At 44.6% G+C, this 27,025-nt stretch overlaps 1 protein-coding gene across 2 annotated transcripts; it reads right to left on the bottom strand.

Moving 5' to 3' along the window:
* Window positions 1-6,753: 6,753 nt before the first annotated feature.
* Window positions 6,754-25,103, bottom strand: LPL (lipoprotein lipase). 2 transcript variants are annotated; one of them, XM_075021728.1, is made up of 10 exons: window positions 24,791-25,103; window positions 17,669-17,829; window positions 17,351-17,530; window positions 16,610-16,721; window positions 13,904-14,137; window positions 13,419-13,661; window positions 12,173-12,293; window positions 11,188-11,370; window positions 9,912-10,016; window positions 6,754-8,911 (listed from the first exon to the last, which is right to left on the bottom strand). In XM_075021728.1, exons 1-10 carry the CDS (start codon window positions 24,873-24,875, stop codon window positions 8,866-8,868), a joined length of 1,470 nt encoding a protein of 489 aa, XP_074877829.1. In that variant the 5' UTR covers window positions 24,876-25,103; the 3' UTR covers window positions 6,754-8,865. The 2 variants fall into 2 exon arrangements, with proteins under 2 accessions (XP_074877829.1, XP_074877828.1); XM_075021727.1 differs by having other exon boundaries at window positions 17,669-17,832; window positions 24,791-25,101.
* Between the last annotated feature and the right edge of the window lie 1,922 nt (window positions 25,104-27,025).

Here is a 27,025-nt window from a genome sequence, read left to right as displayed (position 1 = left end):
GTCTTATAAGGCCATTGGACATGATGCACAGGGGCGTTGGTAGGGGGAAGGATGCTGAATTCTGCAAACTTGGTCAGAAGAGAAATGAAAGGAGAAATGGAAAACAGGATTCACCAGAAAGCTAGTATAAGTTTGGGGAGAAGGTCATAGAGGCTTAGTCATACCTACACAAAGATGTCCAAGCATCTGGTCCAAGCTTGGTAAAGAAATACAAGTTCTCCTCTCTGGTTATTTAAAAGCTACTTTTCCGAGCTCTTTGCCAACTTGGTTACACTTTGTCTGCAAGAAAATACTCCCATGTAACCGCAGTTATCGCTACCCCTAAGATGCCCAAGGAAGTCTTGAAGGCAATGGGACTACTACCCTGATGGCTAACAAGCTGTCAGAGAATGGCCAAAACCAAATGAAGTGATGGTCAGGGACCAGTCATTCAGAAGAATTACCACTGAGTAACTGAAATGGCTCCAAGGGGGTTGCTTGAGCACTGACAAGAAGCCCCAAATAAACATTATATGGAAGGTTTGCCCTCTTGCGATGCCTCCCATGCAAATTCAAAATGATGCTTTCAAATGCAGAGGGGGAAAAATGACACCCAATTTTGAATGTGATTAGCTGCTTAAGTCTTCAATTAAAAAATAGCCACAAAAATGCCATTATTTTTATGCTCTAAATTTAAATCCACATGCATTAAGTACGGGAGTAAAGTTACTGTTGAAAGAATGTTCCCCAGCATTTCCCTAATTTCTCCCCAGGGTCTTTAAATTCTCTGATGTTAAAAGAAAAACAAAGAACTACAGCAAGGTACATGAACAAAGGTCTAGAAATAAAAAAAAAAAAAAAAGCAAGCATCTTCCATTACTTGAATCAGCCATTGTGTAGGCATTTGCTTACTCCATCACTGCTCTGTGCTCAGGACGTTAAGAGAAGACTGATATTGGAAGTAGGTTTTTTGTTGCACTGAGCCTGGTCTGTGCCTCCTGTCTAAGGCCTGGGAAATAAAATCAGAGAGATTAAGATCTGCTTTTTACCCTTGTACTGAAAAGCCTTGCAAGCAAAGGGCAAAATGTTGCCAAGATAAACAAAAAAATTTGGCTTAATTTTGTGTCTGGGTTATAAATACATTTAAAATGGAGAAAAATTAGTCATATATAAATAATAGCTCAATTACATTCAAGAATATGAGGGTGGGTGTTCTGGGCAGAATAATTTGCTAAGGCAGAGTTCTTCTTCCTTGCTTTTCCTCTTCCTCTTAATTTATTCTTCTTGCTGAATATGTGCTTCTACTTTTTAATGTTTATTTATATCTTGGTCTTCATTCTGTAATCTGGGTGATCTTTCTATAATGAGTCTTTACACACTTTTCTTTAGGATTGGTTTGTTATGGACTAAACATTTTTTAATAGATACCAACAGTAAAACACTTAAGTGTACACCTAGCTTCAGGTGCACACTTCATTTTCTTGATATCAGGAGAATGTGTATTTAAAATCAAGGGAATGCTTAACAGCTTTAGTGTGCTAGTCTTGGTATGGCTAGTACCTCACAGTACTGTACAACCTGCTGCAACACCAAAGACCCCCTCTTCCCTCTTGCCTCTTAGACATTTCTGCTCTTTCTTTTTGCTTTTTGTTTTGCTTTTGTTTTGATTCCTCTCAAAATTGATGCTGACAGGTAACATAATCCTCCAAAATCTAGACTTCTGTCAAGCCTCCTGGCTGTTGAACCTCCCTCCTACAGATCAAGAAACCACCTGCTCTAACTACTCTATTTCCCGTTTTGCAGCTTGGCAGCAGTGAGGAGTTTAAGAATCAGTGTGACCACACCTGGCTTCAGAGCAAGACACAGCAAGGGTCTGGAAGGGGCACACCACTTGAGACATGAGGGTAGGTGCCACATAGAGCAGTGAGCTGGAATTACACGAGAGCATCTCTGAGATAGCTCCCATTGCCCATGGGAACATCTGGCCTGCCAGAAAGAAGGCAAAGGCAAACAGTGGGCTATGCTCAGGATTGTCTTAGTCTCATACCCTCCTACAGCAGCCCTTAGATGTTAAATGAAGTATTATGTACCATCTCTCTCTCTCTCTCTCTTTTTAGTTTTAATTTTAATTGGGTGGTATTTACATCACTGCAGTTATGTTGTTTTTTCTGGCATCCCATAGATAAGCAAGTCTGTACTAGCCAAGGGATGATGGCAATATTTGTGAGAACTCATCCAGAGCTGGTATTTGACCTAGTGCTTGAGCAGATCATGACCTGACATTGTAGGTACTCAGTTTGGTAACAATCCATAGGAGGAGCAAAGGCAAGAAAGCTTGAGCTGTGCTGTCCTTTCAAAACTGGGGTATCATGCCAGGTGTTAGGAAAGCACTTAAGAGCCCACATTGTCAATAAAAAGACTTTTGCCAGCCTCAGTGGGGTTTGGATTAGGCCTCACACTGTGAGGGCAGAGTTAGCCTTTTCACCAGGAACACAAGTCTGCTAGCCCTCTCCTCACATCCAGAGTCAGCCATGGAAGAGGTTTTTAATCCCAAGGATTAAGGGAGCCTTGTGCAGCAGCAACCTCCCAGGCTGCGGGAGGAAACCTCAAAAGCTTCTGAATGCAGCATGCCACAGGAAAGAAGCAAGGGCCTCACCAAAGCCTGAGGACCTGGCAAGGAAACCTGAAGTATTTTTTTAAATGCTTCTTTTGAAAAAGCGTGTCTATTCTTAGCATCTTTTCAACCTGTTCTAGTGTGGAAATCTGTTCCTACTGCTCTTAATTTCTGTGGTGCACCTGTACATACAAAGAAGTGAGCTGGCACTGGCAGTCCTCTCTGGGAGTGTCCTTGTTTCACTCCTTAGAAGATTCCAGGTTTACAGCTAATTGTGGGTAAAAAAAAGCTTTGGTAGGTGGAGCAACACAAGATGTGTCCTCATTTCCTGGCACTTTTGAGGACAGACACATGGCCAGCCAGGCTGTGTCACTGCTCACCGAGTGGTTCGACATGGTGGGGTGATGAACAGTAACAGACACTCTCCAGAGTCATTGGGGAGAAGCAGGACTAACGATATCAGGTTACTTCCCACAGGAAGGGCATACAATGAAGAACAAGGTGTTTATCTGACATGAATGGTTGGGAGATTACATCATTGGACTTATACTGCACCCACACACGAACACCTGCTACACCCAGAGTGATCCCTCTTTAGCATCTGCTTTTCTGATGTGGATGCATTGTTCTGGCTGAGCTAACTTGAAATGATTTAGGGAAGCATCCTGAGCATTGCTGAGCAGAGATAGCACCACACACGGATATAAAGGCATTGTTGAAACAAGGTCTACATGGGATGTTCTGCCAAATGGTTCCCTTCCCTTCCTCTTCTCATTTCCTTGTTCTCCTTCAGTCACTGGAGAATGCTAATCCCTTTAGAGGTTCATGTGTAAACTGGTGACTTTCCAGACCTGCTACAAAAATGAGTTTTCTGGAAAGAGGCAGCAATGGAAGATGGAAATTTCTTTCCTGGATGATGACTTGGTGGCTGTTGGATTTGTCCCCTTGGACCTGAGGATTTTAGTATTCCTATGCTTGTATTGACAGAGGCAGAATATGGACAGCCCTGCATTGACAGCTGTAAACAAAAAGGAAATACTACCATTACTTTAATTCTTCCTTTTTATTGAAAATTTGTTTTCGGTGTTTTTGACCAGCTTTAGAAATGACACATTTGCAATGTCTTGCTCATCCAAAGCAGCAAGTTTCTGACATTTTGTTCACAACACACAGAAAAAAGCAGACACGTAACTATATCTGAAGGGAGAAAAGCATTTTCCATAGCTAGTCATCACAGTTTGTGAAAGAAAAAAAAAACATTGGTATACAAAGATGTGGGATTTATATAGGCCTTCATGATTTCAAGGCTCGTGGAAATGAACCACCCGTTTTACAGACGTGGAAAGAGGAATAGTTTTCTCACTGCTGAATCAATTGAGTGCTTTCTCAGCTTTTATAGAAGAACTAATCTTGGACTTCAGATGATAAGCTATCATTCTTGCCCCCTGCAATCTAATGTTTAAAGCATGTGTCCCCTGATGTGAAACCAGGTGCCACATTTCAGGCACCTATGAAGAATACAGTGCCTCAGCAGGGGAGTCAAATCAGCTAAGTACCAAACTGCTAATTGAGTATGGAGACACCTACAGACAGCACATTCATTCCTGGTTCCAAAAATTTCTTAGAATGAAATATGTGGGAATAAAATCTAGGCACTAGGAGCTTGAGTCAGGACTTCCTTGCCTTGCAGGCACATTGGCTGAAATCCTTTTCTTCACCCTTTCTTTCCAGCCAAGAATGGTTCTTTCTGCCTGTTCAAGCCATCGGTTAGCCATGGGAGAGTCTATGCCTTCCCTCCTCCCCGTCCCCCCAGCCCTCTCTGGAGACACTTGGCAGGGTGAGCAGGGATCATTACATTTCCTGACGTGGCTGGGTATTGCAGAGCAAGGTGCAAGAGTAACATAGCCAGGGATGGCTCTGAAGGCTTACAGAGGAGGCCTGGGTTCTTGTCCCTGCGCCAAAAACTATTTCTCTGCTTTACCTAATAATATGTTTAGTGTAGTGAGGTTGCTGTGGCTTTAAAAGAGTAGTAATATCATGGTGCTTTTAGGAGATACGGTCACAGACTTGTCTTGTACAACTCTAGGAGTCCTTCCAGTCCCCCAACCCAGCTGCTGACACAGGGAAAGCAGCAGCATCCTTAGAACACCTGCTGCCAGCATTTTCATGCAGTCTTTCTCCACAGATTTGGTTCCTTCCCTGTCTTCCCTCTCCCATTCATTCCCCCAGAGTACTCCCTACTTCCCATTCCTTCCCTTTCCCTCCAGTTCCTCCCCCTCCCTTTTTCATCCCTCACTTTTGTGCCCATCCATTTTCTATTTGCATACCTCCCCTCCACTTTCACAAGGAGTGAAGCTCTGCTCCTGTCAAAGAGCAGCCTCTTTGACCAAGGAACAATGTTGGAAGCAGAGTCTCCCACGCCACCTCAGAGCTGCTCTAAATGCTCCTAATATTGTCCCCCATGTGCATGTCACTACAGCTCTCCTTAACTCTGGCACTCCCAAGGTCCTTGGTAGAGCCTTGCTGTGTATTACACAGAGCAACTGTTCTGATGACAACCACTCTTGAGCTCAGCTGTGCTTACAACATGGGGGTCAAAGTGACTTTCCACTGTTAATCCCTTAAGTGGTAGTGGTGGTAAGTGATTGGTGCTTGCCTTTTGTATCCACAGGGTCAGAATACCTCTATTTTGGTTGTATTGGGTTTGTGTGGCAAGGTTTTGGTAGTGGGAGAGGTTACAGGGGTGGCTTCTGTAAGAAGCTGCTGGAAGCTCCCCCTGTGTCAGACAAAGCCAATACCAGCCGGCTCTAAGACGGACCCGCCGCCAGCCAAGGCCGAGCCCATCAGTGATAGTGGTAGTGCCTCTGTGATAACATTTTTAAGAAGGAAAAAAAGTTGCTGGGACACAGGAACGGCAGCCACAGAGAGAGTGAGAACATGTAAGAGAAACAACCCTGCAGGCCCCAAGGTCAGTGAAGGAGGGGGAGGAGATGCTCCAGGCACCGGAGCAGAGATTCCCCTGCAGCCCGTGGGGAAGACCATGGTGAGGCAGGCTGTCCCCCTGCAGCCCAGGGAGGTCCACAGTGGAGCAGATATCCACCTGTAACCCATGGAGGACCCCACGCCAGAGCAGGTGGGTGCCCGAAGGGGACTGTGACCCCGTGAGAAGCCCGCACTGGAGCAGGCTCCCGGCAGGACCTGTGGATCCGTGGAGAGAGGACCCCATGGAGCAGGTTTTCTGGCAGGACTTGTGACCCCGTGGGGGACCCACAATAGAGCAGTGTGCTCCTGAAGGACTGCACGCCATGGAAGGGACCCACACTGCAGCAGCTTGTGAAGAACTGCAGCCCATGGGAAGGACCCACGTTGGAAAAGTTCGTGAAGGACTGTGTACTGTAGGAGGAACCCCACGCTGGAGCAGGGGAAGAGTGTGATGAGTCCTGCCCCTGAGGAGGATGAAGCAGCAGAAATAACGTGTGATGAACTGATCATAAACCCCACTCCCCGTCCCCCTGCACTACTGGGGGTGGGTAGGTAGAGAATCCAGGAGTGAAGTTGTGCCTGGGAAGAAGGGAGGGGTAGAGGGAAGGTGTTTTGAGATTTGGGTTTATTTCTCACTACAGTACTCTGGGTGATGGGCAATAAATTATTTTTCCCAAAGTTGAGTCTGTTTTGCCGATGGTGGTAATTGGTTGAGTGATTTCTCCCTGTCTTTATCTTGACCCACAAGCCCTTTGTTATATTTTCTCTCCTCTGTCCAGCTGAGATAGAACAGCACCTGTCATCCAGCCAGGGTTAACCCACCACATGGTATAGCAAGGGGCAGAAGCATAGTTCTGACACTTGCCAAAAAAAAATATTAAATAAATAAATAAATCAAAACGAGCATGTCAAAGTAAGGGCTGTTTTTAAAAGGGCATGAAACCTGAAAACCACAAACTGCAGGTGACCAGCCACTGCTCTTGTGATAGGGATATTTGCTGGCACATAGTCATTCTCTGATGTGTTGATGTGCGATTTTTGCATTTCTCAAAAAGAAAGGCCAGGGGGCAGGGGGAGTCTTACCCCATCTTTTCCAGAATCCAAATAAAAGGCTACAGCCTTGACTTAACAGATATACAGCAGATTGCTTCATCAAAAGGAAATTAGGGACTTTTGCATGAGTTTGAGAATTTTATTAAAACCATAGGCTTCCATTCTGTACAAAACTGAGGAGCTTTCTTTTTAAAAAAAAGTATTAACCACATAGGAAATAATGCAGTGTAAGTGGTTTGTTGACAAAAATCTCTCTGAAAGCTATATACAGGATTAATACCACACAACTGTATTAATGTAGAGTCTGTCAGCAATTTTAGCAATATATACAAACTACACACATAAATATCTTATTTACAGCTAATAAATAACATCCAAAGCTAAATCATGTGTCCTCATGTACAAGAACCTTCACTATTTTGTATCCAAGTTCTGTATGTGTTTGTATTTGATCCTGTATTAAGAGCACACCTGTTCAGACAGTTTATCTCCAGAGAACTTAACCCTTAAGAGAAAATTGCAATAAAATGTGAAGTCTACAGGGAATAAATCATTATATTTATTTTTAGAGGTCTCAGATGCAGTGGCTCAATACTCACCCTCAGTGACTCATCATATCTCTGCTGTAGTTTAAGGGTTAGGAAATCAAATGTGAGCAATTTCAGAGTTATTAATATTCCAACATATTGCACTGTTTAAGACTTTTATCCCCAAATATACTAGCAGCCATGGCTGGAGAAAAAAAACCCCAAAACAAAAACTGTGCACATAAACACATACATGTTGGTTTTGCTTTCAAGATGGGATGATATTGGCGAAATCACCACCTCCACAGTCTTGCATATGCAGGAGGACTATAAAAACCAGCATCAATAACTCACATTACACTTCTCCAAGTCTCTACCTTCAAGCCCTTCTGCCTCCCCAGTATTTTGTTTATCTTCTAGAAAGCTAAGAGAGGGCTAACTGAACCTTTCAGAGCACTAGAAAAATTACATGTTACTTAAAAAAGGGGAAGCAGAATGCCTTTATTTTTGGCAACTTGCAGCATGTCTAATTCAAGTGTTTTTCAGAGTATTCATTCTTGTTCATCACACAGGCTCTTTTTAACTGTCACAGCTCCTGCTCCTTGCCAAATTCCACCTCATGTCAGAAAACCAAGCAGCTACTAGGATCTATGGCTGTATCACAGCCAAGCAACAAACCAAGGTGGGTCACTGGCAGTCATAATTCCAGTACAGGGAAGCATGAGCATGCTTGTCACCTGTCAAAGTAGCTTCACTTGCACTGAAGACTGCATACAGCAGCCACTCAGCTGCATGACTGACATTTGGTGTCAAAGAGCAGAGAAACTGTCAGAGTTTTGGCATATGGAATGCAAGCAAGTCAGGGCGGGGGGAACCCACACAAATCTGTTTCCTGCAGTTTCTGGTAGCTCAATTCCTTTGCAGTTCCTTATTCACACAGTGTTGGAGGCCAGATGGTTTCATTTTCAAGGAATGAAAGCACACATGAAAAATTCAATGTCTGCACAGGACACTGGTATTGCTGTCTTCTCCTACAACTGCTATTTATTCCAGGGTAAGCTGCATAGAAGTATATAGCTTAACAGATCATACCTATTGCTAAGCAGCACTGGCATCTACCCCCAGTAAAACACATTCATAACCACAAACTAGAAAATTCATCCCCATATTAAGTCAGTCCCTGACACCTTTTAGTAATACACACAGCAAAGGTGTTCTTTCATGTGAGAAACCTACTCATTTGCTAAACACACACTTGAAGACAATGAACTCTAGTTACTGAGCTGTCTGAAAATTCAGCCAAGCCAGAAGAAAACCTGTCCAGCTTCAGAATACTCCTAAAAAGGAAGAAAAGCCAGGTACAGGGCTTTGCTTCTTTTAAATAAATACTAGAAAATTGCTATAGAGGATTTGATGTCAAGAAACCTTGTCACAAGGCACCATGATTAAGCAAAATTACTTATTCCTTCCCAGCACTCAAGCCTTTGGTAAGTTGTTTTGCGGGTTTCTTTTTGTTTCTAATTATTTGGGTAATGTATCTTTATGGTTAGTAACTTTGTATGCTGACACTTCCTCACAAGATAGCTAGAAATAGCAGGCAAAAAGCCAGCAGTGGATAAATATTTCTATATATTTGGTTCTGAACATCCAGTCCGCAGGGATGAACAGACTCTCCTCCTCCCCAGTGTGGAAAATCTTCATTCTTGTCACTTATGCAGATTCATCAGCAGAATTTTCTTTAGAGGCTTTCTTGGCACTGTGGCAGGGTGGGGGAAGACAGATAAGGTGAGGAGGAGAAGGTAAGATACTTGTTCTTTTTGTCTTATTCTTGAGACTTAAGATTAAGAAAATACTATTTAACAGGAAAATAAGTTACATGCTTGGGCTTTTCCTGGCTGCTGCTTGATTTTACATGTCAGATACACACACAGAGCTCTCAAGGCCTCCCCAGGTCATTGCCTTGGAGTGAAGGTCAGCACACATGCCTTTTTATGCAGAACTAGATCTCAGTATAGAAGTGTCCCCATGAAACCTTTCACACACAGCAACTGCACTAAAATAAATATAACCACTTTTCCAGCTCAAACTTTAGTGGATAAAGTCCAAATAAAGCTGGCCCCACATTTGAAAGTTTACTCTGGGTCAGAAAAATTATTGATCAAAAATGAAAATGCACCAAGGGCTATTAAACACAAAGACTCAATCTCTGATCAAAATCAGAGATGCAAATCTCAGGAAGTCACTCACGGTACAGTTGCCAGCAGAAAGCAGTGTGCCAGGGAGAGCACCTGCAGATGCCTGCTCAGTTTCTGTACCAGCCTCTGAATCCGCTGCTGGCCAGTGAGGAGGGAGGGCTCTGGGCTGACTCAGTAGGAATGTTTGGATGTTCTTCAATTAAGGGTAAATGCAGGGTATCTTTAGATAGAGGCATGCTTTCCTCTTTGTGTCAGTGCCTTGTCTGTAAACTCTAACAGTCATTTATACTTGGCCACCATGAGAACACGAGAGGCACTGAGTTGTACTTGCTTTTCAGACATGCTAACAACCACACAAGGAGATGGTTAGCAGAGAACCAAATTAGGGGTTTTGAAGCTGCCAAGGCTGCCATAAGCAAACCTCAGGTTAGTCTGAGTTGTGATGCTTCTGATGCCTTGAGCAGCCTAGTGCACAAGCCAACTAAATCCGGAAGTTTTATTAGATCCTCCTGCTACCACTCAAGTTTCCCCCAACCCAGAAACAATAGTGATCACTCATACCCTCCTCTCTTCCTGTTGACGGGCTCGTCTGCACATTTCACAAATATTGCTGCCTCTTCTCCCTTACTTAGATGTGAGGTGCCATCTCGAGAACAGAACACCACCCTGTGGAATAAATATTGGACAATCACATGACTGAGCCAGATGCCTCTTTTTAATCATAGGAACAGGACTAGTGCTTGGAAGCAGTCTTTATACTTTGTCATGTGGGGCACTACTACTCTACAAGCCTGTGAGAAAGTGATTTTTAAAAGACAATTGTGTGACAAAAGAAACACTGTGCAAAAAAACCCTGGCAACTCCATTATGCATGGAGCTCAAACTGTAGCCATAACTTTTGCTGGTCCTTTACATAAAGTCTTCTGGTGGCTAAGAGATCACAAGCTCTATCTCAAAGTCTCTTGGATCTTTATTTACACCAGTCTTTGTATGACTTTTTGTCAGGTGAATTATCTTGGAAGAAAGCCTTACTCCCTCAAATGCTTGCAAACAAAGTAGGTTGCCAATTCCAGCAAACCTGAGCAGTTGCTTTTCTATTTATCAGTACTTTCCCCACCCCTATATTTGTTCAGCTCTGATGACTGTTCTTTGATCAAGTGACTGCCTTGTTTATTCAAAGGAGGAACATATACACAATACTGTACATAGGACATGTGTACTATGTTCTGGGTCCATTTTCTGCTAACAGATCTCATGTCTAGTGAATATAAGTATTTTAAAAGATTGTCAAAGCAGTTCTGTTCAGACTTTGCTGTTTTAACATTCAGGCATTAGCAACATCCTGCAACATTTCATTTTTCACCCACCCACCATTCAGGTATTCAACTCCTAAGAAAATCCAGCTTAACAAAGCAATGATTTCTTGTGCAAATGCACTTTTGGAAGGGTTTCTAAAAATCTCTGTCTAAGCATGCTCTTTGCAAGAAAACTTAGGCAAATGTCCAGCAAGAGAAAGGAGGAGAGGAACTGCAAATACAGTCAGAGATGTTGGTCCATGGAGATCCTCTCCTGGATGTTATAACTAACCTGATGCACACAAGACAGTGGCATGCAAATGCATTATGTAGGAGTGAAACTACAGATTGCAGATCCCAGTGGAAGCAAACAACTGAACCTGGCTGACATAAAAGCCAGTTTGGTGCCACGAGCCCTGATTATCAGTGCTGCACCCATTTGTAACTTCTATCCATGTTTTGTCCTGCCCTGCGAGATACCAGGGATCAGGAAACACTGTCAATTAAAACTAATTTAGCTTATAACAATCAAAACAAGTTACTTTTTCTGAGTTTCTCCTGACTTCACTCTGACTCTCTGGATGTCAAATGTAAAAGGAGTCCACCAGTCTGACCAGCTGAAGAAGCTGTCTTTTTCCCACTGCAGCTTCAGCATAAGCAGGTCACCAATATCCACTTCTGTGTAAATCAGGAAGGAGAAGGTCTTGTTTGAGGAGACCTCAGGCCTGTGGGGAGGGGAATAAGGGACAAAAAAAAAAAGAGAGAACTGTTGGACAGATAAAGAAAATTAAGGGGAAACAGAACCAGGACTTTATGTACTTCAGAGAAGAAGGAAGCAACCTTTTCCATAGTTCTGATGGATGGAATTAGGAAAAAACACCTTAAGCTTTTTTAAAGGCACCAGAAAAAGCTACCTGCAGCAAGGCTGGTAAAATCCTGGGACAGACTGCCAGGCAAGGGGTGTCTTCTGCAGTGCTGGTGGCTCTCAGAGAAGCCAGACAAGCACCAGCCAGGAACAGCTCAGGTTCCTTGGAGCAGTAAACAGACTTTGGTGCTTTCCAGCCCCATACCCTGCCAGCCCATGTGCAGGGATGTAAGCACAGACTTCTGCTTATTTGCAGAGCTGTGGAAGCAAATCCCATGTCTCCCTCAGCTTCTGCACTGAGGCCCTCAGACCCATCAAACACTTAACTTCAGGTTGCAGTCTCCTTTTAAGGAGTTTTAACACAGGTGGAACATGGCATCAAGATACTGAAAAGAGAAGAAAACAAAAAAACTGCCACACCAGAAAAATTGTTATTAGACTGAGCCACAGACTTCACATTTCCATATTTCAGATCTCTCATCAAGAACAACTCCTATAGAGCTTAGATCATTAGCTTCAGCAGTGGATGCATCCCCTTGATCAAGGAGAAGAGCAGATTCTGGGACCCTGTAGCTGGAGCTAGAACAAGTTTTTTCAGCTGGGACTTTAACAGATTTAGGTAGACCCAACAGTACATTGCAGTTGTTTCTGTAGCTACTCACAGTGTGAAAGCAATGTTCTCACTCTCATCTAGAGTGCCATAGAAAGAGATCAGGAATGGCTGGTTTGTCTTGGTCATATTAGTCTTTCCAAAGAAATGGATCTTGACCTGGTAATGGAAGACTGGAAGAACACAAAAGGAAAGGCCATTAGGAAAAAACTCAACCTCCAAAGAGACTGCTGGTGACAAAACCACCCAATAATCCCCATGCAAATCCTAGGCTGGAATATGCCACTATCACTAAACCGAGGAGTTTAGTTCCCTGCAGGTATCCAGGGAACTATTTTTGTGAGGAGGTAAAGATTAGGATGCCAGGGAATAATGATGAAAACACACCTTTGCAGTTCTGGCAACTAAACTCTGCATTTAAGTTGACTGCCACCACAAAAAAAACCCAGAGTCTGCAGTATTGCCTTCAAACCTGTTATAAATCTGTAAGACTTGCTGTCCTTGAGTTGAAACAAGTTGTGCCCTCCTCACAGAGGAGCCTCGGCAAAAAAAATTCAAACCCACTGACATTGCAGATTAAGCAACAAATACAAGAAAAACAGTTTTACAGCTGTTCTAACACTAAAGGAATGTGCCCTCTGATTGCTGGTCCATCACAAAATGCACACAATGAGCATACCATGTGGTACAGTCAAAGCTAGAAAGGGGAAAAAAATAAAGTAGTAAAACTCAACTCAGAAGCTATTTCCCTACCTGAAAGCCTTCCAGTTCTTTCTGGCAGTGTCCTTCTCAGATCTACCACTGTGACAATGGGAATCAAAAAGTGCTGCAATATTTTAACAAGGGCTGGTGCTCCTCTGGCAAAGGCACTATGAAAGGCACAAGTCCGATGGTTGCACATCTTTAAAGAAGCTGTGCATCAGGCTGAGCTCTGCTGATTATTTTCCCAGCAGTAGGAAAAATTCATTTGGATGAAAAATACTGAAAAATTTTGGAAGACCCAGTTGTTCCAAGTGACTGAGCCACAGAGTAAGTCATCTTAATTTTGCTACTTAGAAACTTGTTACAAAATACATGCCTTTGTTCTCTGCCCACCACCTCCACAACTTGAGTAAGATGATACTGTTTTTCTGACACTGCAGTTTAGTTCAGGTTTAATGGCAAACTGCAGGCAAGCTTCACCCCTGCTTACCACAGGCACCAAAGCAGCAATATTGTCACCTGCAGCACGCACCCACTCTGACACACAGCTGAGCAAAAGTACCAGTCTTGCTCACCAGTAAGCAGGCAGGACCTACCTTTATAGGGCATCTGAGCACGGGTCTTCAAGTACATTTTGGTGTTTCTCTTTGTTCTCACCCTGTTGACCTTGTAACCCAAATTGTTGCAGCGGTTCTTCCGGCAGCTCAGGCAGAGACCCTTCTCAAAGGCCTCCTTTGTGTTGCAGCGGTAGGCCATGCTGGGCTTTTCTTCATAGAGGAGGGAGTCAATGAAGAGGTGGATGGATCGTTCATGGGAGCATTTTACCAGCTGATCCACATCTTGAAAGAACAAAAATGTTTAATATGTATACATACATGCATATAATGATATAAACCCCTAAGCAGTGCTGTCAACAGGCACCATCTCCTACACCACAGCTGGGCTTTACAGGGTGACTGTTAAAAGCACTTAAAAGAACAAGTTCCTGTGCCTCTCAAAGAGATCTTTGCTTGCAGGAAACCTGCAGGCTATTGAAGGTCACCCTTTGGATGTGATACTGTTTGTTCCAGAGCAGCCTCACCTGCAAAGCCTTTTTCAGCAATCAGACGGAGTGCTTCTCCCAAGTTGCAACCTGGCTGGAAACCTCCACCATTAGGATAAATATCAATGTGTCCAACGGGCTTCTGGATCCCAATGCTGCGGTCTGGAGAGCCTCGAGTGTAGGTGTGTAGGACATCCACAAAGTCAGCATCATCCGGGGAGAGGCGGGTGAGGGCATCGGCATACTCAAAGGTAGGACCAGCTGGATCCAGCCCTTTATGGGGCAAACCACAAAGAAAAACTGAGATTATTGTCTGCCAAGGACACTGACAGTGATAACAAATGCCAAACTCAGCTACCACATTGGGCTGGAGTATTGCATATGGTGCTGGTGTCACTGCAAACATTACACTGGGATCATTTAAGTAGCATTCATGTATATAGGAGAATCAAGTACACTACCTTGAAATGCTGTCACTGTTTAAAAAAATAAGGTGTATGTAAACATATGTAAAGCAGCCCAGATAGCTTCCTCATGCCTGTAGCATTTCCAGTGTATGGAAGAAACAAGCTAGTAAATGTTTTCTCAATGTCTTCCTCTCTTGTCAAGAATTGTAAAATTTCTATCTGAACTGTGGAACATGTCTTGCTCCTAACTCCCTGCTAGGGGAACAAGTGGGAAACATAAATGAAAGCTTCACTGTCTACATGCCTAAGAGGGATTATAATGGTGAACTCTCAAGCTGCAGCAACACTGACATCAAAAACACCCAGAACTATTCTGCCAGTGAACAAGTACTATCTCTTGAATCCAGACAACTACTTGAGAGATGGCTTGAAGGCAGAGCTCAAGGGACATGTCTTTTCTGCAGCCCACACCTGGGGACAAGTACCTGGGCTGCCCACCCCTGGTTAGCCTCACCTGGTCTGAGCTGCCTCCCCCTCTGCTGTGAGGACTTCAGGGACCACATCCCATTGCTCCCTGTGCTCAAAGGTGATGCTGCTTTCCCAGGGAAAGGTTCATCCTGGGCACCGAGGGCAACCATGGGGGCATAACTGGTATTTGACTGATTTGGCAGCCTCAGTGAAAGCAACATAGCTGCAGCTCAGAGAAAGGAAGGATAGATGGACTAGTGCTTTGGCCTCCTCATTTTAATCTGCCACGTCTCAGGAGTCAGCCTGTCCTGATGGAAATGCTGCCTAGCCTGCCCACCCCCAGCATGCCTGTGGATCTGAGACCACAGTCAGGCTTAGGTGAAAGGGCAAAGGGTGCCAGGAGGAAGGGAGCTAGGCTCCCATTTGAATGCCGCTCACAAGCTCTCTCAGCAGCAAGGGCACCACAGATGAGTGATTTTCTTAGCCTCATTTGCTCATGTTGGCATTTCCTTTGTCACCAAGATCAGTGGTAGGGGCTCAGCTCTCCAGGTGCTGGGCTGTTAATCAGCCCCACCACAGCTGTGCACTCTGCCTTGTCTAGCACACTTCTCAGCCTCCAAAAATCACCCTAAGCAGACATCTAGGCACGCACAGGAACGGGGCACACATATGTATACTTCCCTCCTGTCCTGGTTTCAGCTGGGATAGAGTTAACTGTCTTCCTAGTAGCTGGTACAGTGCTATGTTTTGAGTTCAGTATGCAAAGAATGTTGATAACACTGATGTTTTCAGCTGTTGCTCAGTAGTGTTTAGACTATAGTCAAGGATTTTTCAGCTTCTCATGCCCAGCCAGCGAAAAGACTGGAGGGGCACAAGAAGTTGGCACGGGACATAGCCAGGGCAGCTGACCCAAACTGGCCAAGAGGGTATTCCATACCATTTGACATCCCATCTAATATAGGAACTGGGAAGTGGGAGTGGGGGATCGCTGCTCGGGGACTGGCTGGGTGTCGGTTGGTGGGTGGTGAGCAATTGCCCTGCGCACCAATTGTACATTCCAATCCTTTTATTACTACTGTTGTCATTTTATTAGTGTTATCATTATTAGTTTCTTCTTCTGTTCTATTAAACCATTCTTATCTCAACCCACGAGTTTTACTTTTTTTCCCCGATTTTCTCCCCCATCCCACTGGATGGGGGGGAGTGAGTGAGCGGCTGCGTGGTGCTTAGTTGCTGGCTGGGGTTAAACCACAACACCTCCCCTTCCAAAAACTCTCCCAGTATTATTTTCAGCCTAGAATATTATTTGAGCCCATTAGAATTAATTTTTTTAGTAACCCACGGTAGATCTCTTCTGATTATCTGTCCAGTCTCCCTTTGAGCCTGTATAAACTTGCATCCACAGCATCCCATGGCAAAGAGCTCTGCAGGACACCCACTGCAGAACAATCTATCTCCTATTCTTTTTGAACAGCTCCCAGCAGCTGCAACGGATGACCACCTGGATGAAGACAACCAGCTAAAGTTCTCATGCTGCAAGAGATACGGTGACCTTCTCCAAGCCATGGACCTGGCCAGTCTTGATCACATCCCCCCAGTTCATCTCTTTTCATGTTCAATGACTCCCTGCCTACTCACTCACTTGTGCAGAAGCAGATCAAGGCTTCTCACCCACCATCTTTGCTGTTCTTTTCTGAACCTTCTCCAGTTCTACTACAGAAATATCAGCCCTGCTGATTCAATAAAGCATGAACACATAACCTAAGTACTGCCAACAAGCAACAGTTATTCTGGTGATTTTCCAGAGGAACATAATAATTCACTATGGAAGAGACAGGACTCTCCACTCTACAACCACAGGTTTTCTTACCAGTAATTCGGTTCACCTTCTTCTTGGTCAGGCTCCCAGCAATTCCAGCAGCATGAGCACCTAGACTGTACCCCAGCAAGTGGACATTGTTGAGAGGATAATTGAATTGCTCCTGCAGAAGACAGCGATTTGTTTAAAGTTTGAACTCAAATGGGAAAACATCAGAAGACACAAGGGAAAACGTTTTGTAAACACTGGGATTTCTTTGAGCCATGAATAACAGAAGAACACTAAATACAATTAACATAATTTTGTGCCATACTAGGTTGCTTGAGTTAACTAATTTAAGGCAAAAATCTAAGCAGAGAGGAATGCAGAATGAAGGACAGAACACAGGGCTGTGTATTATATCAAAGGTTTTCACCTACCTCCTCCCCACCAGTTTCTGGATCTCCTAAGTATTCCCCAAAGGCAGGGCAGACTTCTGTTTCCCAAAGGCTGGCTGCTGTATAATATATAGGAACCTGTCTTTCATAGCTACATCTCACAGAGCCTTCAGAAATACTGTGGACTCACATGGCTCCACAGACCACAAGGTGAAGTTTCTGGAATGCACTATAAAAGGCCTTCTTGTGTAAGGGATAACCATTAAAGCTGGGATTCTACCAGTCCAGCAAAAGTACTGTCTGCAACAGCTTAACTCCATCTACCCAACAGGAGATGATTAACACAGCTGCATAATTGTACATAATGTCCTAGGAAACAAAACAGCAATGTGAGACTTGTGACTACATGTCTTACCTCCATCCAGTCAATAAACATAGCAACGTCCTTTCCCACCAGCTTAGTGTATGCAGCGGACACTGGGTAGTGTTGCTGAGCTCGAATTAGCCAGTCCACCACAATGACATTTGAATCGGGTTCCCTCTTGTACAGAGCATCCACCAGCTTCGGGACCCAACTCTCATACATTCCTGTCACCTGTTGGGTTGGGGTTTTTTAATTAAAAAAAGGAGATATCTTAATATCATCTGTGGTGTATAGACACCTCAGCTGACGTATCTAGCACAGTTTATCAGGAGTATGGTTAAAAGGGAGATTCCTCCCCTTTCTTCTTACCGTCCACCCATGGATCACCACAAAGGTTTTACTGGTATGGTTGAAGTTGCACTGTGCCAGGCTGTCCACCTGCCCAGGAACCAGGTAGCAGACATCCTCATCGGGCTCTGCAGGCGTCCGTAAGGAAAACTTGCTCTCAATTCCTTCAAAATTGGTCTCAGCTTCTGCCATGCAAGAGCACCGGAAACATTCAGTAGTGTTTTAGGAGTATTAGGACAAATAGTTCACAAGTCACAGGTACAATATTGGAGAGATATCAGGAACAGTCAAGAAATGGAACACGTGTTTTTCATTTCTTACAATGTTCCTTTTGCGCCACAACAGCCATGTAAAGAGGAAATCAGAGGGTGAAAATTGCTCCCCCTCCAAGGTCCTGCTAAAACACTGAGGATCTGGCCAGCTGTCAGAGAGGTATGAATTCCCTTTAGGAGCCAGTATTTTCCCCATTACATTATTAACAGGAAACCTGTGAATTACCACAGCAGTGCAGAGAACTACACAGGACAGTCATAGACAGTACATGCAGGAAAACAGCAAGCTCCTACCATACTATTACATATTTTGGTGGTTCATCTTCCACATCACTCCATCAGTAATCACTGCCTATCAAGGCTCTTCATAGCACCCAGTAGTTGCAGTGCATTAAAAATAAAAGCTGCAGAGTCACCACTGGTTTACAAAATGCTGGTTTTAACATTTTACCAACAAAGAAAAAGTAGTGAGAAGATCAGACACCCATTAAAGCAACTGAACTAGCAAAGTAGAAGCCTGTATTTTGAAGGTAGTACTTTTTCAGATAATCTGGTAGGCAACGCCGCAGGAAAAAACCTTCCTCTGCCTTAAGCTATTTTGAAGGGGGGGGGAGGAGGGGGGTGAAGATCATGTACTGGTGGTAACAAAGCATGTGATGGCCTGAAAAGATCACTTCCTAGAGAACTCCCTCCAGCTTCCAGCTTCAAAACATAAGTTTTCCTTTTGTTCCTACAAAGCAGAGAAGTGACTTCAGGCTTCATGCTCACTACTTCCTTTGTCTGGGAAGAAACTTAAATGCCTCCTCTTTTTACATCTGATTCAACAGTTAAGTACCTCTATATCCAGCAGACCCTGTAATTAACCGTGAACTTAAACTCCAATGCTTTTTGAAAACCAGGCCCTACTTTGGCAACTCACATTTAGCAAATACTGATTGCCTGTTTTCCAAGTGAAGCTGAACTCAAGGCCAACTCTATCATGCTCAGTGTTGTGTTTCCCGGCAGCATGACCACCAAGCTTTCACAGACTCCTGAACACACATTATGAATGGCTCCAAGCCACCACAGGTAATGCAAAGGGACACAGTGAGGACCTCAAGCTGGACACGCAAAACAGATTTCCAGTCCCCTTCCTTTTCCCATTGCAGAAGAGGTCTTCTATGATACCTGGTAGATTTGTATTTCTCCATAAAGTTGTGCTGCATCATCCAGAGGTGATGAATAATGAATGATTCTTTTTTTTTTCCTAAACTTAGTTTTTCTGGTCTTCCCATTCAAGCTACCATACACAGCAGGGCACTGACTCATGCCCAGCCTCACTCAGCCCTCAGGTAGCTGGATGAAGTCTGGGAGGTTCCTGCTGTGCTTGGAGGGCCACAGAAATCAGAAATCAAAAACCTCTTGCATGAGGTGTAAAACCAGCACACAGGCTAGCAACAAATGCTCATGTGCAGCCCTCAGAGAAACTGCCATCATCCGCAATCAATGCCTTAACATTGCCCGAGTTCGTCAGGACTTCTCACCTGCCGAAAGCAGAGCACATGCAGGGAAGTAACAACTGTTCACTGAACAGAGGCAGTGCTCAGCTTTAGGTTTTGACCTTGACTGTGCTAGGCTGGCTAGCTAATTCAGGATAATTACACTGAGGGCCCCTTCTTACCTCTTTCCCCCTAAAGAAGGGATAAAGTTTATGAAAAACACCTTTCTCCAAGCCAGTAGAAGTATTCACATAATGGTAAATATAAGACTTTACCTACTGAAAGCAAAATTTACCAAACTAACCAAATGCTGATCCTTCTCAGAAGTTGCCCCTTTTTTGTATTTTTGCACATTCAAAACTTTTCTCACCAACTGAGAGAATACAAAAGCTCCTCCTGAAAGAAATCTTTAGACTTACACTATTTACTTTTTAACCAGAAAAAGGAAAGACCCAAAGGCTGATTGGTTAAATAGCAACCATAATTTTTCACTCAGCAGTGAATCAGTAAAACCTTGAAAGGATTAAGAACAGCTTTCAACTGTAAGGCATACAATGCAAGGACTTTCAATTATGCATATTCCTGCCCAGCACAGGAAGGCGAACAAGAACAGTCCACCAGCTCACTAGTTAATAGTGCTTCCTTTCATACTTAGATACGATTTCCCTTCTGAATTAAATCTATCTGATAAAAATCCAAAATTAAATTAAATTGATATCCTGTCTTGCAGTGTTTTCAATTACAAACACATGCTAGAATCTGCATATAAGTTCAAACTGCATCTCTTTTGGAAACAAGCTTGTAACAAACTAAATTTACACTTCTAAGTGCACCATACTTAAAGGTGCCCCAAACTTAGGACTGCAGTACAGTGGCACCTACCACTGAAGATGTGCAAAGTGCTTCACAAATATTTGTGTGCTTCCACCTAAAAAAATCTGAGTGGGATTTCGGGACACAGGAACACTCATGTGCAGTTACCACCAGGAAAGCAGCAGCTGCAAAGCAACAGCCTATGAGTTAGGGAAATGGCAGAAGGCCACTCTGCTCATTTAGCTATGGTGTATGAGGAATTAGAAAGTCAGAGGAAATTGTCAGCATCTTTTACACTCACAAAAGGTGTCACATTGTCTAATGTCCACATATGCTCAGTTCCCAGCAGCAAGATACCTCTGGATGAGGGAAGCATGTGTGGTGGGGTTTGTTACAGACTTCTCAATGATGTGCTCATTAAGAAGCTATTCTCAATATTTGCCTGAGTTAGGCTTTGCAAATTCTGTATGGCTCAGAGCATTAAGATAACTCGTCTGCACCTCATGTTGTGCCACACATATTGCTGGAGTAACACCTCACCTCCCACCTCCTGCAGATTAAATTTCAGAAATACAGTACAAAGGTACATAATAGTACTGACACATATACTGACATCTGTATGTACCATGCTCTAAAACTGCAGCAGAAAAGCTATAAAGCATATCACTTCAGAAAACTAGCATTTCCCACTTCTACTTCTGTACCTCATGACATATCTTGGTCTATTTAAAAAATGATTCAGAACCAAACTTTGTCATACAGAGACTTTTGTCACAGACCTTTTCCTCATGATTTAAAGTGAGAAGTCTCCTTGAATCATGTCCTAACTGAGCTAGTCAAACAGTTGGGTCTCATTCTTACAGCCTTACACAAAGCCAAAGAAATGCAGAGACAGTCAATGTACACACTCACCACTGGTTAGTTAATGATATGTTTTAACCCAAATTAAACCAGGGAAAACCCAGAAATGGGGAGTCTTCAGCATGTTTCTGAAAGGCGGATAGAAATTTACTTGTATTTGCATCAGGTTTTACATAACATAGGTAGAGAAATTAGATATAAAGAAATTTATGTGCATCCATACTGAGGCACTGAAGTAGGTTTGAGTGACAAGAATGCAAGTCCATTTCTAAACAAGGCCTTGAAGAGAAGCAGGCCTGGAGGTAAAAATGTGTAGACAAAACAAATCCATGCTTTTGCTAAAATTCACACTTTCCCAGGCTTAGTTCAGCAGCAGTATAAAGGCATGTGCTCTGTATTGCAAAAGCTTTCAGGGGCCCAGTTGCAAATACAAGCCCCTGTTACAAAATAAAGTTTTCTGGCCACTGCTATGTGCTTACAGTTAACAAGGTGACCTACAAAGGGGTTATTTAGGGAACTGGAAAAGGGAGCGGAATTAAGAATTAAGCCACCAATTTCAGACCCAAATTTGCTTTTCTAATAGCCCACAGGCTACATTGCCAAAATCCATCATTTTATGCTCTGCAAACTTTCTGATGCTTTTCTTATACCTCCACTTATACAATCTCAGTTTTCATTCTTTAAAAAAGCTGTCCTGTATGTCAAGGTATAGAGAATATCATACAACTCAGAAGAAAGTGGGGAAAAAAAAAGCTGAGAAACTGGAAAAAGTCAGAAGCTTCATTTTCCTGTTTAAAACTTGTGACACTTTCAACTTGCGATTTGTGAAACTCCATTCAGTTAGGGACTCCTATCAATTTTGAAAGCATCCCACTGACTTTAAGCATTCTGACAGAGTCCAAGTAAGAGTTTACACACTAATAAAGAGAATTGAGCTTCAAGTTTCCTTCATGAGAAGCCCAAGTCAACCTGGCAACCAATTTTGATGAAAACAGTTTATCAGTGATCAGCTGGGTGGACAATGTGAGTTTTGAGGAAGTAACACCATCTGGAATATTAATCAAAAGTTAAGCTGCCCACATCAGACACAGGATGCCAAATATAACAATGCATTTGCCAGAATCACTGCACCTGAACTATGCTTTTAAAAAGGGAATCTGATAAACAACAATTTCCTAGCGTTATGTACACAGACATGGAAATACTATTAGCTAGGTGCAAAGATCATTAGAAATTACATTGCTAGACTGTGTAAACTCAAGCCCACACAGACATACACACACGCACAGCAGCAAACATCTGCACATAACATCAAACATTTACATAACCAGCTGGAGTTAACTGGAGTAACTCCTCCCTCAGCTGATAACCAGTATTAGGATCATCCATCAATTAGTCATACTGAATTCCTAAATGAGTTCTGAAGCAAACTCATGGTCAGCTGTAATTAAGGGACTGTATCACAGAAATTGTTATTGTTCAATTTGATCTACACTATAAACTGAAAGCAGACTACTGTGTGTTGCAATCCCATGAAACCTACCCCACAAGTCAGGTTATTTAACTTTGCTGTAAAGAAATTACAACTTCAAGTTTATTTAGGTCTTCCTTAACGGCAAAGCCCTGAGAGTACCTTCTCCTTTACTTCCCATGCAGAGTCAATGGAAAGAGCAACACCTAGATGCTGAGCAGGGACCTCCCAGCTCAAGTCCTGCAGCTGGCAAAACAAGGGCAAACTGCTGTTCTCACACTGTGCACATGGATGCTCGCCCCTCTCCAAGGCACTCCCTGTCAAATAGATCCTTACTCAGCTGCAGCTGGGAGGCTTGTAACTCAATCCAGCAGAGCTCTTGCCATCCATCAGTCCCTCCGGGATATCTGGAGTTAGCCCAAGACAATAAAATGCAATCACTGTCAGACTTTGCAGTAATATGGAGGAAAGGATGCATGAGAAAGCCATACCATGCAAGTACTTCCTGCACAGAAGAGATTCCAGCAGACTTTTAGGAATGCCAGCGCTCATGCTATTCTCCAGCGCTCTTTTGATGCCTGACAGCCTCACCACTATGCCTTCTCAGAAATACATTGTTTCTGGAAAGGCCATGCCACAGCTGCCCTGCCAGGTCCATCCCAAACACAGCCACAGCAAAAGCCAGCAGCTCGCATCACACAACAGCATGAATCTGCTATAACCCCCAACTCTGGATTTACACTGGTAAAAATAGAGGCCAGAATGTCTTCCTAGTAATGTTTTATCTTTTCCTGGAACACCAATGTTATCTTCACCTCGAATATCTTTTTCTAGGTTGCTTATTAAATACTCTGGATTCCTGGAGGGCTGGATCATGTATTTTCCATGGTTTCAAAACATCTTTTTACCATGGTGTGCAAGAAATAGCGTGGGACTGAAGGCTTGTACACCTTTAGGATGATCACACAACCTGTTTTCATATAACCTGTTCCTAAGGAGAAATAATGTAATCATTAGTAAGTCTGTGGCAAATCAATTCCTACAGGGATGAAGGCTAGCTCTGGGAAGATAGTTATTTTGCTGTATGAAACTTGGATACTGTGATGAAAACTGCTTTTGGTTGCCTCTGATGGCACAAGATTGGATTCAAAGCGAGAATACATTCCTTTGGCTGTACCCTAGCACCCTATCCCCTTACTTTTGAATACTTCCCTTCAGCTTCCTTGTGCACAAAGGAAATAACAAAGGCATCCTCGGTGAAAAAAGCAGCTGTTTCCATATTCCATTTCCGTATCACACAGTAGCTCTGAGAGCTACAGCCACATTTTCTTCTAAGGCTGTGGCTTCTTCAAGGTAGGCATTATATGTGGAAGATTAATGTAAGAAATTAAGACTGTGACAGGGCACTGCTAACTTAAGTTTGAGGAATAGTGGTCTCCTAAAGCTAGTTTCTTTGCTCATTAAAACTGCAATCATGTTGCAATTAACCAAGAGAGCATTAGTGAACATCCAGCACTCTACATTTGCCCATGTTTCACTTCCTCTAGCCTGGAGGGTGCCTACACACAAATGCAGGTACAACTTAAATAAATATATACGAGAGTATATCCCTCTGTTCACTTTTTCCCTAACGGATTCTGCTGCGCTAAAGACATTAACTACAAACCAAGCACATTATCATGACACTGATGAAACTCAGCCTTGTCCTAGACAATTCAGACCAAGAACCGTAGGAAGTTGGGATGCAGGGCTCCCATGGGATGGGCAAGTCCCGTGCACAACGGAGGGCTCTGGCCCTCTGGAGCCGAGAGACCCAACCGTGGTGCTACCGTTGTGCCGATCCGGCTCCAGCAAGGGACTCCTGGAAGCCACCTTGCTCCTGGGGAAAAAACAGATCCCAAACCTTCACAGGCCGTGCCATCAGCCCGGCAGGTTGTGCCCACGCTCCGGGCAGGGAGCTGGCTCCGGGTCTGTCCTAACTGGACGTGGGTCCGGCCGGCATCGCTCTCCAGCGCCTTCCGAGGCCACCCCACCCAGGTCCCGCAGCATCCCCGGCACCCCGGAGAGCCCTTGCAAATCTAACTTGCAAACTCCCCTTTCCCGCCACGCCGGCAGCATTTCCCCCCCTCCCCCCCCCCCCTCCCCAAATCCAACAGGCATGCCCGGCACCTCCCCTGCACCCCCAGCCCCGTGCTCCCTCCGGGCTACCCGCCCCCCGCACCGCCCCCTCCCCGGGCCGGGGACTTACCGCCGGCGGCTGCTGGGGCCGCGCCGAGAGCAGCCACCCAGCGCAAGCAGAGGCAGGCGGCGGCCAGGAACGCCTTCCTCCCCATCTCGCCTCCTCTCTCCCTGCGCTCTGCCGCGGCAGAAAAGTTTCGGGGAGGTGAAGTTTTGGGGTTAGTAAAGAAAAAAAAAAACACAAAACAAAACAATACAACCGTAGCGCAAAAATAATGCGATGGCAATGAATCACCCTGTGAGCAGCACCGAAACACCCCGGCGCGCCAAGCAAACCTCTGCGACCGCCACTCCCGCCCCGGGCCCTTATGAGCCCGCCAGTATGCAAATATGCAAATGAGCCCCACACCCATTGGGCGCGCGCCGCGGGGCGGGGCCGGCGCTGCCCGAGGGCGGGCGGGTTGGGGGCAGAGCCGCTACTGGGGGGCGGTGCGGCCCCCCCTTTGCCCCGGGACGGTCCGGCCCCGGGCTTGGCACGGCACGGCGCGGCCGAGACCGGGGAGCTCAGGCAGCCTGCTCCGGTGTGCACAGACCCCTCGGGTCCGAGTCCTCGGGCCTGGCTCCCTCTGCCCACCCGCATCCGCCCCAGCGCAGCCCTCTTCCCCGCCGCCCTGTGCCTCGCCGGCCCTGCCCGCACAGCCGGGATGCGGCCCCGCCGCTCGCCCCTCGGTCCTCCCTGCCTTTGGCGACCGAGCTCCGCCGCGCCTCAGATAAGATCTTCCTTCTCACCCATGCTTTTGCACCAGGAGCCAAGTGCTAACTGCATTTTCAGTTCAGTGCCTGCAAGGAGCCTTCTGCTGTTCCCTTGAAAAACCTTTACTGAAACCTTGTTTTGCCAGCACTCGAGGGGATACAAGTTTGGAGCGTAAATTAATTTGCCGGAGATTGCATCGGTACTCTGGAGAAATGCAAAGTTGCCTCTTTGAGCTCTTCAACTCTCTCTGTCTTCCTCTCAGCAATATGGTTTGCAAGCAGCTGGGTGAAAGATCAGTTATGTAAGGACATGTAGTAGAGAAATACTAAATCAATAACAAGACCAGTTTTCATTTCACTGTGCAGCATGTTGTCAGAGGCCCAGCTTCATAAAGAAGCTTATGACACTACAGGGAATGAGGACTCCCTGGGTCTTGCAACATGAAGCAAATGGTATTCGCTTTGAGGGTAACTGATTCTTCTCAGACCAGGCACCTGAGGAGACTAAAATATACCTGGTTCATACTAGCAGGGCTATTCAATAAGAGGTTGCTTGAGTCTAGCAGAACTGGGTCACCTTTGCAATATTAGATTCCGTTAAAAGACTGGTAAGATCTGTGAGTGAGAATACATCTCCCCCAGGACACAACTGGAAGTTCCTCCACCACCAGCTCCTATTTATATCCAAAAGGCATTAGAGGAATTCAATGAGGGTGCAAACTGATCATGCTAAGACTTTCTTTCCAACTGAGACAACTGGGGCAGCAGGGTCAGGGAGGGGGTCTAAAGCAGTGGGTGAGGCAGGGGGAAAAGGTGGGAGTCAAAGGCACAGGACAGGAAGCGAAGAGGCTGGGGGTAAGGAGAGAGACCAGCCTTCCTCACTGGAGGATGGTGGTGGTGTGAGCAGAGAAAAATATGGTTTGCACTGCAGCTTGCTAAGTATTGAGCGTATCCTCTGACCAGTGTTTGATACCCTCTCATCAAAACAATGGCAAGAATTTTCTCATGTCTTTCTTTTTCCCAAGTGTGGACCAAACAATGCATTTTCTCTTGATCTAATTTAGTTGAAACTCTGTAGTGTAATTTCTGCCCTAGAAATCAGCCTGACTCTATCTAGGTTCAGACATCCTCCCAGAAAATTCCAGTCCCTGCAGGCAACATTGGCAAACCGAAAAAGCAAACAATTAAAGCAAGCTGCTGTAATGGAGACTCTCAGGCCACCTTAATCACAGGTGATGCTACCAACCCAGTCAGAGCAAAAGAGAGCATGAAGAATCCACAGCTACTGCAGCAAAAACTTACATTACAATATGACTGTGGGAAGACAACTAGTGTAGTTTTAACTGCTGACAGGATCAGATTAAGCAGGTAGACAAGAGCAGTGGCAACACTTGGTAGGCCAGCCCTGGGTGGGCTGCAGACCCCCACTAACCTCTGCTAATCCACAGGCTGTAATCAGACTTTCAGTTCATTCCCAATACCGATCATGAAACCCATCAATAGCAAGGGCAGCCAGCAGATTTACAAACTAGTCAGAATAAAATCTAATTTG

Source organism: Buteo buteo, chromosome Z (genome assembly GCF_964188355.1).
Source record: "Buteo buteo chromosome Z, bButBut1.hap1.1, whole genome shotgun sequence".
Taxonomy (NCBI): Eukaryota; Metazoa; Chordata; class Aves; order Accipitriformes; family Accipitridae; genus Buteo; species Buteo buteo.
The sequence above is the reverse complement of the archived record's forward strand: the minus strand, read 5'-3'. Positions and strand labels throughout refer to the sequence as shown.